This window comes from Chinchilla lanigera, unplaced genomic scaffold, assembly GCF_000276665.1.
Source record: "Chinchilla lanigera isolate Chin_1 unplaced genomic scaffold, ChiLan1.0 scaffold00019, whole genome shotgun sequence".
Lineage (NCBI taxonomy): Eukaryota > Metazoa > Chordata > Mammalia > Rodentia > Chinchillidae > Chinchilla > Chinchilla lanigera.
Window position 1 is genome coordinate 8,944,168 of NW_004955420.1, and position 15,583 is coordinate 8,959,750.

Sequence of the window (15,583 nt, forward strand, 5' to 3'; positions counted from 1 at the left end):
CTATGCAGTGTCCAGTGACCTGCAAAGTCCTCGCTTCTCACCACACTTTGTTTTCTTTGTGTAAGAGACAGCTATTTGTCCATGATAGTTTGATTTTCTGATGAGGAACAGAGATGTTGGGAGGAGGGAGACATCTTAATGACTGTAGGTTACTAATCCACTAAAATCAGTTTCATATCCCTTAGTGTAGGATAGATATTCAATAAGTTTTTGCTGCCCTGAACAAAATATCATGGATGTTATCCAGAACTGAACATTACTGAGATTAACTTTACCACAAGAACCTTCAATACAAACACACACACTTTCTTTCTGTGTAACAAAATTCCTCATCTTCCCTGCTCCCCAACAAAGTACTGTTACAGAGATAAATCCTAGTGCACCTGGGCCTTCAGGGGTAATTCAGCTGTTTGGCCACTAGACTTGTTGTACATTGCTGAGGCTGCCCTCAGGGGAGCATCTCTGAGGAATCCCCTTGGGCCTTCACCTGGTTGTTGAAGGACATTTTTTTCCACCTGTGTACTGCCCATCTGTGGACACAACCCCCAGCCCGGGTTCACTCCCGTGTTACTCGAATCACTTCTGTTGCTGACATAGCAGCAGGACTGCAGTGACTGGGTGACAGAACATACTGGGATTAGTCTGGTTCTTGGCCAGCCCATCTAAATGTGAGTTCTGTAACTGGCCAGCAGTCAGCATCCAAATTCTGGTTGGCTGCGTATCAGCTTGGCTGCCTTTACACACTGGGTGATTATCTCGTTTCCATCTATCATAATGTCTTCTAGGTCAGACCGACATTAAATTGTCTTTAATTCTTAGATTCTTGACAAAGTTTTGACTCATCTATAAAATATGCGCTGCGGAGCCTGAGGTTAGCATATGTAGGAAGAGAACTGGTTACCTTCTCGCTAGCTGAGATTGTAACTTGGTTCTGGGCTTCTTGGTTCTCAGAAATCCAGTTTCTCCGAGCCATTTCTTCCCATTCTGCTTGCATCTTATCCCAAAACTCTGTGTCTGACTAGGAGACAGAAAAAAATGAAGAGAGACATATTTAAGAACATGTTCTACTGTCTGGTTTGTTCCCAGAGAAACAGTATGTTTGTCAATAGATCCAAATGAGTTTTGAAGAGGAAGGGTTTATGCTGGTTGGAGCCAAAGGTCTTTTAGAGTGGCCAAAGTTTTGAAGTAGATCAGCTGTAACTTTCTGCAGCAGGAAGGTAACTACCACCTGAATGGCCAGCATCATGTATACTAAATTCATCTAAAAATCTACTGCAGATGCTCCTTGACTTCCAGTAGAGTTATGTCTCGATAAACCCATGGTAAGTTGAGACTACCCTAAGTAGAAAGTGCCTTTATACATCTAGTCGACTGAACATTATAGCACAGCAACACAGTACTCTGGGAGCAGTGGCTCACTGCCCAGCACTCTGAGTGCTGTAACCCTTCGTCATCAAAGTATGATTTCTACAGAGTGTGTGTCACTTTTGTACCATTGTAAAGACAGAAAGCTACAAGTTGAACTATTATAAGTTGTGGACCTCTGTTTATAACAGGTTCAAGTGGGGGCACTAGGAACACATTTTAGGAGGTTCTCTCCAGAGTTCTTAGATTATGAGAAATTAGAACGACTGCTTTGGGATTGGCTGGGCAGTGAGTTGGGAAGGCAGCCGGCTGTGAATAAGGGGAAGTTGATCTTACTGTGTGCTACCCATGACTGTAGAAGAATGTTGAGCCTGGAGGTGATGGTTCCAAAGCCTGGAGTCCCAGGACCTGAACCTCCTCTGGCATCCAGGCCGGGCTTAGTTTATTGCAAACTTGCCTCCTGGTGCTAAACAGTGAAGGACCCTGGCTTTGGGAGTGAACCCGAGTGAACCCTCACGGTCTTTTCTGTGGCAGGACGGTATTTAGAAAAATACTATTCCCCCGCCCCGCTTCTGTTTAACTTTCTCATGTACCTCCTATAAGGGAAATCAGTCCATTTGTACTCCTTAACTTCAAAGGAGATGTGTGTTCCTAGACTGAAGCGGAATTTCTCTACAAGAGCTGCCCCTGGTTGCCTTCTGTTTTATTAAGCCGGAAGAGAGTACTTTACAGAGGAGGAAGGAATGAGTCTCTTAAAGAATGTAAGAAAGACAGAGGTAGAGGGTGGTGGGTTCTGATTAGAGGGAGCCTGGGGCTCAGCTTCTGGGTAGTTCCTGGGTACACTGGCCTGCCCTCAGAGGATAGCTGCGGGTGTCACTAGAGGGCTGGCTTGAACACTGACCCTATGTGGGAAAGAAGAGAAAGAGAACCCGCATTTGAGGACTTTGGGCTTAGATGTGTCAGTCACCATGATAGACAAGAGGGTAAAGATTCTGCCTTTGTTTTCTGACCTTTCGGATTTTAAACCACAGACTAAGTTACCTGTTAGATATTTGCTACCATTTTATTTTCATTAATCAAATCAAATCAAAATAAAATATAAAACACACACACACATGCACACACACACACACACACACACACACACACGTGCGCGCACACACACAGGGGTATTCCTGAATCTGGGGCTGAGATTTATACTCTATATCTACATATCTCAAGTTCTATGTAGGTCCTGTGACTTGCTGACACATCAGGTTAACCTTCCCCTTTGAACCCTCCAGGAGGGAAATAAAGGCCAGCCCTATTTGGTTAAGCTACTAAATAAGTAGTGGGTCTTGATGTCCTTCCCAGGAGGCCCAGAATATTCACCCAGCTACAGAAATGGGTGCTGTCTTTTGGCTGAGACCTCCCTTCAGTACAAGCTCATGGTAGCAGGAAACTGAAAATCTGTGTCTAAGATGTTGGAAGCACAGTGAATGTCCACTGGGTATCCAGACAAAGGTTAAGAATAAAATACAATATTTCTCTTAAAGTGCATCTTTGTAGCAGAACACTAAATTACACAAGCAGGAATTTTTTCAAATATGCAAAAGCAATGAGTAGATCAAAGGAGGAAATGTGCTGTGTTAATTGTGACCTGTCTTTGAATCAAGATAGGTGGCATTTTTCTTGTTCCTCAATACTTCTCATACTTTTTGAATTTTCCACGATGAGGACGCTTTGCTTTTATAATTAAACAATAAGGTGAAAAGGACAGGAAATAAAAATAAATTATCTTCCACTGTTTTCAACTGCAGAAAACCTGTATATTATTAGATCCTAAGGAGCTGGAGAAAATTTCAGAGGACTCATTTTCTTTAATAGCTTTTCAAAGATGCAGGTTAAACTCATCTGCATTAGAAATGAAGAAAAATCTACCAAGTGAATTTTATCATGTTTACTGAATTTCCTTTACACTCCTTTTGAGTGATATAAGAGGTCCATGACTCAAGGCAGATTTTTTCCCTTAGTGACAGTTTTTGAAATTTAAAGTGTAGTACAAGTTTTCTGAATGAAAGGATGAGGGTGGTTTCCTAATGTTTACATCTGTGTTACACGAGGTTGTTTCGCCTCTCCTGCAGTTTCATTAGAGCAGTAGATGCGGAAATAGGACTGCGGTGGGAAGAAGAACGACAGCAAAGGTGGGGCCGCTGGGCTCTCATTTAATGAGATACACCAAACTTACTTTATTCAGTTAAAATAAGTTACTGGTGACTAATTAAAGCGCCTGGCACAGTTACCATTTAATTACAGAAGAATACTTTTAGCATAATCAATTTTTATCATCTCAGAATCCAGTCTATTCACATAGCTGCAATTATCATAGCTCCACCTACCATTTTTAATGAATTTTAGAGAAACTTGAAACATATTGGAACTGTAAATATTTTAGACATGACCAAGGGGATTTTATTTATTGATGATTTTCCTAGTTGCTTTGGGACTTTGGTAGATTGTGTTTTGACATTTGACGTGTGATAGATTCTATGCAAACTATTGTTTGCAATCCATTTTCAGTTTTTGAAGCAGCTTTCTGATAAGAGCACACAGTCATAAACAGTTGGGGTGTACAGAACCAAGGTTAAGAAGAGCAACTTTCTTGGTAAGTAGATCTGGGATCAAATATTTTCTCCATCACTGATCTGCAAATCCCTTAACTTCTCTGGGTCTCATTTTTCTCACATTTAAAATGAAAATATAGTAGAAATTTGGACTCCTTCTTATGATGACTAAATGAGAAAATGTTTCTGGCACAAAGCACATGGTAGATGCTCAACAAAAGTAGGTGTTCTCCACCTCCGTTCAATATGCAATCAGGCAAGAAAAAGGAATAAAAGGAATATATGTATGGGAAAGAAAGAATTCAAATTACCATTATTTGCAGATATTATGATTCTTTATGTCGAAGATCTAAAATTTCCACCAAAAAATTTGGAGAACTGATAATCAATTCAGCAGGTAACAGGATACAAGATCAATGCACAAAATCAATAACATTTTTTATTATAAAGAGAATTTAAAAGAATAACAACAACATAGACAAAAACAAAACAAAACAAAAACAATAAAAATGGTACAGGGTTTGAAAACAAAATAATAGGAATTAACAATGTTGTTATATTATATATTGTCATCTTCAACAAAGTTGCTCAGAGTACCAGATATAAGAATACAAGATTGATCAAATCACCCCAATAATGAACACATAGAAAAAGAAATTAGGAAAACAATGCCATTTACAATAGCATCAAGAAAAATTAAATACTTAGGAATTTACCCAACAAAAGAAGTAAAAGACCTCTATAATTAAAGCTATAGTATTCTGAAAAAGCAATTGAAGAAGACCTTAGAAAATGGAAAGATAGCCATAGCCCCTGTTCCTGAAAAGGCAGAACCAACATTGTCAAAATGACAATCCTCCCACAAAGATATACAGATTTAATGCAATTCCAGTCAAAATACCAATAACATTCCTCACTAGAGAAAACAATCCTAAAATTCATATAGAATCAGAAGATACTCAGAATAGCAAAAGCAACGCTAAGCAACATGAGCAAAGCAGGAGGCATCACAATCCTGAACACTGGGTTATATTACAAAGCTACAGTGATAAAGAAACAGCATGGTGCTCATACCAAAACAGACAGGCGGATCCATGGAACAGAAGAGAGCATGAAAAAACAACCGCAGGCACATTCAGCATTTGATCTCGGACAAGGAAACCAAAAACACACACTGGAGGAAAGAGCCTTTTTAGCAAGTGGTGCTGGGAAAACTGGCTCTCCACATGCAGAGTCTAGACTCATATCTCTCACCATATATTAAACTAAAATCAAAGAGGATCAAAGATCTAAATGTTAAAACAGACATATTTAAGCTGCTCGGAGATAAAATAGGTAAAGTTCTTGAAGTCATAGGTGTAGACAAGGACTTTCTGAAGAGAACCTCAGTTGCACAAGAGATAATATCAGAACTCAACAAATGAGAGTGTATCAAAGTTAAAAGCTTATACACAGCAAAGTAAATAACTAACAAAATAGGAAACAACCTACATACTGGGAAAAATTTTTTGCCAGCTAATTTTGGAAGGAGGACTAATATCTCAAACATCTAAGGAACTCAAAGAAAATTAGATCCCCCAAAAAGAAAAGACTCAATCAAAAAATAGGTTATTAAAATAAATAGACGCTTCTCAGAAGAAGTACAAATAACCAATAAATATATGAAAAAATGTTTAACATGGCTGACCATTAAAAAATTCAAATTTAAAAAAACAACAATGGGTCCCATCTTACTCCAGAAAGAATAGCTATCATCAAGAATTCAAATAAGAGCAAACACTAGTGAGGCTTTGGGGATAAGAGGAGCCCTAGTACATTGCTGGTATGAATGTAAACTAGTAAAACCACTATGGAAATCAGTATGGAGATTTCTTAAAAAACTAAAACTAGAATTCTGTGTGACCCAACTATTCCCTTTGTAGGTATTTTCCCAAAAAAGCTAAAGATATCACAGTACAGTGATGCATGCATACCCATGTTTACAGCAGCACAAGTCCTAATAGCTAAGTCTTGGAAACAGTCCTTAAGTCCATCAACAGATGAATGGATATAGAAAATGCGATATTGATGGAGTACTACTCTGCTATAATAATGAAGTAAATGAGACAAAGAAATACCATGTGGTTTCGTTTATTTGAGAAACTGAAATGTGAAAATGAAGAGCAAAATAAAACATAGAAAAAAGGAAACAGAGATAGGTCTTTTGCAAGTGGGAAGGTGTTATGACTTATACCTAGTTGTTCCCCTAAGCCCATGCAGTCACAGACGGAGCGTTTCGAAGGTGGCAGGATTAGGGTATGTGAATGTGGATTAAAGGTACGATACTTTAGTTTACTGATTGGAATTAGCATAGTCCTGGGCATGACTGAATGGATTTCCTGAAGACAGAAGCCCCACTGTGGGTGTGAGAGGGACCATCCAAAAGACTTGTAACCTGGATGGGAGAAAAGGGAAAGGCAGGCTTGCTGCTCCCTGCCTTTTCCTCACCATGAACAGTTTCTTCTGTGCTATGCCCCTCTGCCATGCCTTCCTGCCTTGGAGCCAGCTGACTGTGGACTGAAACCTCTACAAACTGTGAGGTGAAATGAACCTTTCTTCCTTTAACTTTAGGTGTATTTTGTCTCAGCAAGAAGAAAAGTAACTGAGACAGATTTTGGTACCACAGAAATGGGGTTGTTGCTGTGACTATACCTGGCCATGTGGTTCAGGAATATTCAGAACTGGCTTGTGGAAAGAGGTTAGGAAGGTTCAAAGAAGCGGCCCTGGGATACTGTAAGCTGAAATTGATGGGAGATTCTGGTCAGAGTGCAGAAGACCAGAATGCTGATAGCAACGCTTCTGGTGAAGACCAGGCACAGGAGGCCTTAGTGGGGAACAAAAGTCAAAAACTGACTTTTGGATTGCAGGCCATGCGTGTTACGCTTTGGCAGAAAATTTGTCTGCATTTCGCTCATGCCCACAGACTTTGCAGGATACTGGGTGGCAGACTAATTAATCTGACAGAGGGAACATCAAGACTGGGAAGTTGAGGCAGTGGCACACTACTGGTGGCTACTGGTGGGAGGGGTTAGCCAGATGCATGTTCAGAATCAAGAGCAAAGAGCCCAGCAGAATGATTTAAAAAGTTCTGAATTTGGTCAGAAAAAAGGCCAGCAAAAATGGAGCAGAGGAGAACTTGGCTGCAGAAAGAAACAAGGCAATAGAAAAGGCCTGAGGACGTGGCCGGAGGACATCACAAGAACCACAAGACTCCAGTTTGGGCACATCTCTACATAAGGGATGTAATCATTATATATCACAAAGGTAGATATTATTAGTGTTTTTGTACCATTGTGAAAAAATGCAAAGACTGAAACAAAAGCCATCTATAACCTCAAAGCTTGAATATGCATTCTCTATTTTGGTGTTTTAATTTGCTGTAAATACATATTGTTCTTTACACCTTTCTCTTCTTTTTATTTAAATAATTTCCACTTAATTATGCAAAAATAGAAGAATGGTTAAGAAAAGTATGACAACACCTTTGAGACTGTTACATAGCAATTAAAATTATATTGATTAGTCCACTGTATAATTCTTGAGATAACAATGTTCCTGGAGAAATAGTATTATCACATTGCTAGCCAAAAAAATAACATGTCAGGAAAAAGACTGCGGAGAAATGAAACAATAGCACTGCTTTTATGGCGTGGGATGATGAGTAATTTAGCTTATTACCTCATCTCGTACTTTACAGAATTTCCCACATTTGCTATTGTCAGCCAACATTATTTTGATGGAAAATTAAGATTTGGCTTTAAAAAAACCACAGTTTACTGCCTTTTAAATTCAATTCTTCCATGTGTTTTTCGATTACTCTGCCCTAGAGTAAGTTCTAACCCCTGAAATTCTTTTGACACTGACATTCTGTGTGAGTCATTTGGAATAAAAAAGGTGTGTGCTAGAAGCTGCCATTAACTCCAAATTGAGCAAGTCATTCAAGCCCATCTGTACGTTATTTTTCCTCGCTTGTAAGCTGGAAGATGGCGTTCATTAGACAGAAGCTCAGACTTCTTTCTCTGCACAGAGGATACTGAGATCAGAATATGGAGGAGAGGAGATCTTAACATCACAGGACACTTTCATTTTGAAGGGAGTTTCCAGCCTGCTCATTAGTTCCTAAAAATTGTGCTTTAAACAGTTCCCCTAAAGTATATTGAACCCCTTTCTTTCATTATTTTGATTGTAAAAGTGGATGGTAAAAATTTTTATGAAAGCCAAGGTAAAATTAAATATTAATTAAATGAGTAGGGTTGGGAAAAGCGTGCTTGCTTCACATGTGCAGGGGCCTGGGTCCTACCCCCCGCCAAAAAAAGAATAAGAAAATAAAGAATTCGTTTTAAAGCCAGGGAATTTTAAAGGATGACAGCATATTATCAGTTCCAATTCATCTCTTTATCTTAGTCATTGAGTTAAAATAAAGATACTACTGATTTTGTGGTCTAACATAATTGTTGCTTAGAAAATCCTGGAGTTTTGTTGTAAAAGAACCGATCAGTGTGAGGTTAGGTGCTCATTCTGCCTTGAGGAGTCTGACATTTCTGCCTCTTTAACATTCATTGATTAACTGTCACTGGATCAAAACTTAAAAAAACCAAACTCAACCAACCAATGCAGGATATGCAGAAGGTAAGTAGCCCCTGTATTTGGCAAGGAATGAAAACTACACAAGTTCAAATAAAGTGTTTGGCACAGCAAACAGTTTTTGCTGAAATAAAACTGTGCAGATGGGTTTGGAGCCCTACTGCCCTGAGGTCCAGTGGTCTAGGCTGCCCAAGAGTGGCAGAATATCCCCACTCACCAATTCTTGACTAGAAGCTCAGTAGGTGTGCAGGATTTTATGTGGCTGCTCAAAGAACAGATTCCACCTGGGTTGGATTGACACTTGTGCACCACCCTGATGGACAGTGGGAAGCGGGTTTGTTTGGTGGGAATCAGTGTAAGACCTGGGTGCAGCCCTGCATGTATCATGTAGTAAATGAGGGTTGCTGCCAGGCTGGAGTCATTCAGGTAAGAGTGACCATCAGTGGGAGTAGCCCTGCTTAGAAGACTGGATGGAGGAGCAATTTGCCTGAGAAAGCGAGGCTCAGAGGGGTGAAGAGAGTTGAGTAAGCTGGCTTAGCCTTGCTTTGCAGACAGCTGACTGGGATGGATTAATTACAGTTCCTGGGAGACAATACAGAACTGCCTGAAATGGGCTGAGCGAGCTCCTTTCAGAAGGATGGGTCCCTCAGTATTAGAAGTCTTTATACAAAGACAGAAGGACCAACGTGTATGTGTAGGGGAGTTGTAAAGATGTTCACAGATTGGATGGAGGTCATAGGTCTAAGCTCTCACACAACTCAGAGTGTCTCCGTTGCACTGTTATTAATGAATCAATTTACTGAACCAAGCAGGATGGTTCAAAATTAATAAAGTCTGTACAAGAAAAGAAATAGACCTGCCATCCATTTCTTTTCTCAATCTAAACAGCGTAGGGAGGGAAACACCAGACTTTGGCCTCAGGTAAAACAAGCTGTAATCTTAATTATGCCTCTTGTCAGGTGATGTTAACTTAATTCACTTCTTCACTGAATTTCATCTGTAAAACATAAAAAAAAAACCAACCCAAAATGCAAACAGAAAAGTTCTCAGAGTGGTTGTGAGTCTTAAAAAAAGAATGTATGTGAAGTGCTTAGAATTTGTAATATCTAACAGCTAGGACTAGACAGATACTGGTATTTTATTACTTGTAAATGGCAAAGGATACTTCTCCTTTGTGTAAATGGTGTGGTTTAGAAGAGCTGAAAATAAAAATATCAGTACACACTTAGCATGGACTTTCTGGTTGGCTCTGGGATAGATACACTTCTCTGTTTAAATGGAGTTGGGCGTCACCGCAAACGCCAGCAGGTACCCAGGCAAACGGCCCAAGGTGACAAGCAATACACTAGCAGCACAGCTGCAGAAACAAGGAGGAGAAAAACTGGAAACGATGGGGTTGGAAGGAGAGAGCCCAGGAAGCTGGAATAGTAACGCAGTCCCTGGCTGGAGCAGGATTTCAGAAGTCAAGAGCCACTTCTAACAGAGAGAATTTAAGGTAGCTGCCTGTTGCTTGTTTTCTCTTCTCCTCACCTGGCAAGGGAGCAAAGAGGATTGGAACCTTCAAGAATAACGAAGAAAACCCATTGTCCAAATGAAAGAGGCCCCTTTTGAAAGGCTTTTAGCGTATTCCTCAAGCAATGAATGCCTTTACAGAACAGGAGTTCACTTATTACCCCCATATCCTTGGTTCCAGTGGCGTTTGCACTCACATGCTGCTCAAGCACTCTGGAATATGCCGGGGTCGCCAGCTGCTGTGGGAGTAGGGCTCTGTGCACCAGTTTCTCAGAGGCTGTGCATTTCTGGCAGGCTCCTGGTGCTCTTTGGTCAGGTAAGGGCAGGTGGCTAGGGCTGCATTCCTATAGGCACGAGGCCCTGGGTTTGAGTCCAGTCTTCTGCTCTGTGTGATGACAACTCACATGAAAAAGGAAGCTGGTGTGTGGACAGTGAGCTACGAGCATTGTGACTCGGCTCCAGAAGGGTTTCCCCCCGTAGGAATGTTCACAAGTACTGAAAAGCACTGTGAAACTCCTAGTTTTAAAAAAGTATTAGACACACTAAACTCAAACTACATGCTTGTCACTGGGCTTTGCTTTATGAAAACAGAACAAAACAGCTACATTTCTACACTACCTTCAAGAATCTAATGTCCAGTGATAGAGTAAAAATAGTGGTAACTGTAATTCATGATAGGGTGAACAGTGTGATGCCAAAGGGATGAATTTCCTTGTTCACTGTCACACTATTATTAGTAAATGACAGAGTTACAATTATAAACGTTTTACTCATTCCCTTTGTGATATGCCGAATCTTCCAAAAGTTATTACAGCAATATTTCAGACCCCCTATCGCTATAGTCTGAACATGTGCCATCCCCCAAATTCAACTGAATCCCCAGTGTAAAGGTACTGGAAGGTAGGACCTAATAAGGGATGACCAGGTGATGAGGTTGTGAGAGATCTATCCTTATGTACAGGTTAATGCTATTATCATGGGAGTGGATTAGTTATCATGAAGTGGTTTATTATAAAAGGCTCTCTCTGGCTTTCTTTCAGACAGGCTCTGTCTGGCCACTTAATGCCTTCTGTCACACCACATAATGCCAGCAGATATGGTCCCTCACTCTTGGACTTCCAAGCCTCCTGCAATGTAAGAAATACATTTCCTTTCTTTATGAATGACCCAGTCTGTGGCATTCTGTTACAGCACCAAAAAGGAACAAAGGACTCATCTTCCTCAGAATCTGCCTTTCTCCATTAAGAGCCAGAGCCTATTACCCTGTTGTTGAATGCTGCTGTTGACAAACAGAATGCAACAGAAGCGACCTGGTATGACATCTGAGGCTATGTCCCTAAATATGATAAAGCTTCTGTCTGCCTTTTCCTTTTTCTCTTGAGATACTCCTCTTGCTACCACATTGCAAGGCAGCTCAAGTCTCAAAGAAAGGCCAGTAAGTGCTCCAGTGAAGACAACAGCTAAAGCGTCAGGTGACTACAGCCTAAATGGTGTGACAAGTGCGTGAGCGTGCCTTCAGGAATGCCAGCCCCTGCCCGTAGCCCCAGCCTTCGAGCCACCCTGACATCCAGAGACACAAAGATGAGCCACACTCTCTGAATTCTACCCTAATTACAGTTTTGAGCAAAAGAAATATTGTTTTAAGCAACAAGTATTAGAGTATTTATTACACAAACATTTATTATTAGATTGGGTCAGAGGCCTGGATGGCAGGAGAAGACTGGGTTTAAAGAAGAGACCATCCAAGTGGGGTGTCCTTGAGGGGTTAGCAGACTAAGGCAGTGTGTGGTAGCATTTCCCAAAAAGATTGTTCTAGGAGCAAGAAGCTCTGGTCAAACGAGCTGGAGATGTTTTAAATTAAACCAGGGCCTACACTTCGGTGGTGGGCAGGCCACCTCTGACAAAGACTTCTCGACCAGACTTTAATCAGGAACCTCTGACCTCTCTTTTCAAGCAGCCCTTGGGCTTTGATGTCTGACTTTGCAGAGTGCTGTACTGGCAAGTGTCCTGCTAAGTCAGTGCAGAAAGAATCCCCAGCCTCAGTATCTATTCACCTCTATGTCTGATCAAACTCTTCATTCGTCCCAATCCCCAGGTCATGTCTGATCACCTTCGCTTGCCATCAGCAAGAATCCTACTCGGTCTGTTTAACCAAAAGTTCTTCCCTACCCCCGATGTTTTAGTAACTTGCCATCTGCTGATCCGCCTACCCTGTCCTTGGCTATAAAGTCCCACGTGTCCACGCGGGATCAGGAATTGGGCTCAGTTCTACACGGGCCCTTTTCCTCTACTGAAACTGTTTCTGAATAAAATCCGTTTCCTGCTCTAAGTACTGCCTAGTAGTTTTATAACAGATGTAGCAAAGAGACATGCCTTCTCCCTCCTCATTGCAGCTGCAAAATTTCACATTAAAAATATCTAGATTTCAGCCATTTCATGAAAGTCTGTTACTATTAGGTCCAGATTTCCAGAAGCAGTGACCTTTAGGAGACACATGTAATCACCAAGTCCTTACCTACCTTTACCCGCCTAGCTCTGTGGGTGAGTGTGCAAGTTCTCAACAAAAGTAAATAAGTTTCTTATTGTGTGACTCTTCATATGCCAGGACCTTCATATGCTAATACATGTTTAAAATCTCTGAGGGGGATACAAGGAATTTTCCTAAATGTATTTAACCTTGAACTGTGTGTGTGTGTGTTTAGAATTTTTTAGAATCTAGCTTGGAAAGTGAAATAGAGACCTAGGTGTGAACATCCAAAGTTTCTCAAAAGCAGACATCTTTGGCAGGATAATTTTTGTATCTCCTGAGAGCCGACCTTGAGGGTAAAAACTTATCACACATAGCTTGTATTCTGGTGATTGTTTCTCGTGAAACTTATTTCCAACAAACCAGCAGGTTTCCTCATCCTCACATCTGCTGTGTGAATCAGAATTCTTCAAGATTTTGTTGTTATTGTTCCAGAAGAGGAAAGGAAACCAGAATGTGGAGAGGAAACTTAAAATAAAGCTTTGTTTTGAGAAGGCAACGCATCTGATGTATTTATCTTTTCCATACTAATGAGTCATCTACAACGTCCTCTAAAAGTACAGAGAATTATGTACACAGAATGGACAAAGACTGAAATAAACATGAAAAAGTGAAAACAGTGGTCTTACTGAGTAGTTTCTCATTTTTCCTCCCCCAATGTTTTGATTTCTCTTTTTACTGCTGTTTTAAAGGTAACTTAAATAATAGTACATCTCTGGTAAAGGAATCATTTTCTGATAATCAGGGAATGTTCAGTTCTATGGTTGTTCAGGGCCAGCAAAATTAAAAGCATCCAAACACTGCCTTATTGGGACTGGTGATTAAGAAGAAGACTTTTATACTGAGGTCAGGTTAGAATTCTGGCTATGGCACTTAACAATGGCATGACCTTGAACAAGTTACTGAACCCTCACCTTAAAATGGGAAAAAAAAATACTTACCTGACAGGAGTGCTGTGAATATGGAGTGCAATGATGACTATAAAGATTCGGCTTAGAATTTAGAGGGTGCTGACCCAGAGGGACAGGATTTAAAGCCACAGTTAAAGCAACTGGAGGACTTCCAGGGATAGCTTGGTTCTTTCTCTCATCCTTATCCTTTGATGCTAGAAAAGTCCACTAGAGGGACCCTTGTAAAACTTTCCTTGTGATAAAGAATTTAAATGGGATGTTTCTAATACCCATGTAGATCCATCTACCTTATGGAAATATTTTCCTTTCCTAACCCTTCTGGATATTCATAGGAAAGAAAAATCCCTATTTTGTCATTTTGGCAGGAAAAATCTGACAAAATAGTCCTGCTATCTTGATCATATTTCACTGATATTATGACTTCCTTTCTTTTCCTTGCTGAGTACTTGATTGTCACAGAGATTGGCCAGATGTGAAGACAGAGAGACCTGGCTTGTTATTTTATGAAGCTATTGGGTAGAAAGATAGTTTCAGCTGTTTGCTTTGACACTGAAATCAAACTAGTGGATGCAACAGCGAGCCAAGGATTTGGTAAGCTGCCATGAGCTCCCCGCCCTGCGGTTACTGGTGCAGCTCTCCTGTTGGAAGGTGAACATATATTTGTTATCCTGAGTTACTATCTAGCTGTACACAGGTCACCCAGAGTTAGGTAGTTTCTCTTGTACCTACCAATGCGTTATCACAATTCCAGATGGCCAAAATCATCACACATTCTCCCTGTGTATTGATTTACTGGCCCGTGAGGATTAATTTGGACTGAACTGGAGAAATATTTTCTCTGCCAAGGATACCAGGCAATGGATCTAGCTTCTTGGCAGCAGCTGCCTCATCCCAGTATCAAAACATAGAGGAAGAGAGGCCCAATAAAATGTCAGGAAAGAGGCTCCACCAGCCTGAAAGAAAAGCCACCATCTGAGCTCTCTCTCCCACGGAAGCTGACAGACAGGGGAGAGGGGGCTATGGATGGATTGACAGCCCTCTGTTTTCAGTTACTGGACTGTACTGCTTAGATCTGCTGTGTTGTAACGGCGCTGGGAGCCAGGAGCTATTACACAATTCAAAACACATTTTGAAAGGCTAGGTACATTTTCAGAAAAGAAATCCTTACATATACAAGATAGTAATGTTCTCTCAATGTCTGCACAAAATAGACTTTTCCATACAAACTTTCTTTGATTGGGGTAATTCATAAAATTTGAAGGGTAGCATCTTCTCAAAGTGATTTATTATGTATGCTTTACATTAACTCTCTTATTCAGCAAGCATTCCCAACCAGCCTTCTGCGGGGCAGGCAATGTTCTAGTCACCGGCGTGTAGCAATGAAGAGAGGTACAGACCCGGCTACTGAAGGGTGAGATGCAGTACAGTTTGATGAGGGCTGGGTAAAGGAAGTAAATGTGCTCTAGCTGCGAAAAGGAGAGAACCCTGCTTTGATCTGAGCATTCAGGAGCCTTCTTGGAAGTAGTAATAGCCAACTAAGGTTTGAAGGTTGAGGAGAAGTCAGCCAGGTTACGAGGTGAGGAAAGAACATTTCCAGTAGGAGGAACACCTTGTGTGACAAGAAGAAGGAAGATTACATGACCTGTCCTGGGAGCCAATGATTTTGTTATAATGGCAGTCTAGATGTCAAGCTGGAAAGAGTCAGAGCTGAGGATATAGAGGCAAAGTGGTCAAGATCATAAAGGACCTTATAAAGCTAGGTCACTGAGTTGGGACTGGATTCTAAGGATGAGAGGGAAGTCATTATAGGGATCTGTATTGCAGAAGGATTATTCTGGCTGTCATGAGAAGAATGGAGCAAGTAGGCGATTTCATTACCCACACTGAAGGCGGTGTTACAGCTGTCTGCATAAGAGAATCATTGACCAGAGCAGAGTGTTGGCAGTGGAGATGGAGAGAAATGGGTGGATTTGAGAGATACCTGATGGAATAGAATCAATAGGACTTAGTGTTTGACAATGGGATTTAGTGTTTGATTAGAT

At 40.8% G+C, this 15,583-nt stretch overlaps 1 protein-coding gene across 10 annotated transcripts in view; it reads right to left on the bottom strand.

Annotated features, from left to right (window-relative positions):
- The window catches only part of Pex5l (peroxisomal biogenesis factor 5-like), a 221,911-nt gene that overhangs the window by 19,769 nt on the left and 186,559 nt on the right, over nucleotides 1-15,583 (bottom strand). For all 10 annotated transcript variants that reach the window (XM_005383055.2, XM_005383058.2, XM_005383056.1 and 7 more), the window contains one exon: nucleotides 902-1,018. In XM_005383055.2, the coding sequence (XP_005383112.1) occupies nucleotides 902-1,018 (117 nt within the window). The remainder of the gene's footprint in view (nucleotides 1-901; nucleotides 1,019-15,583) is intronic.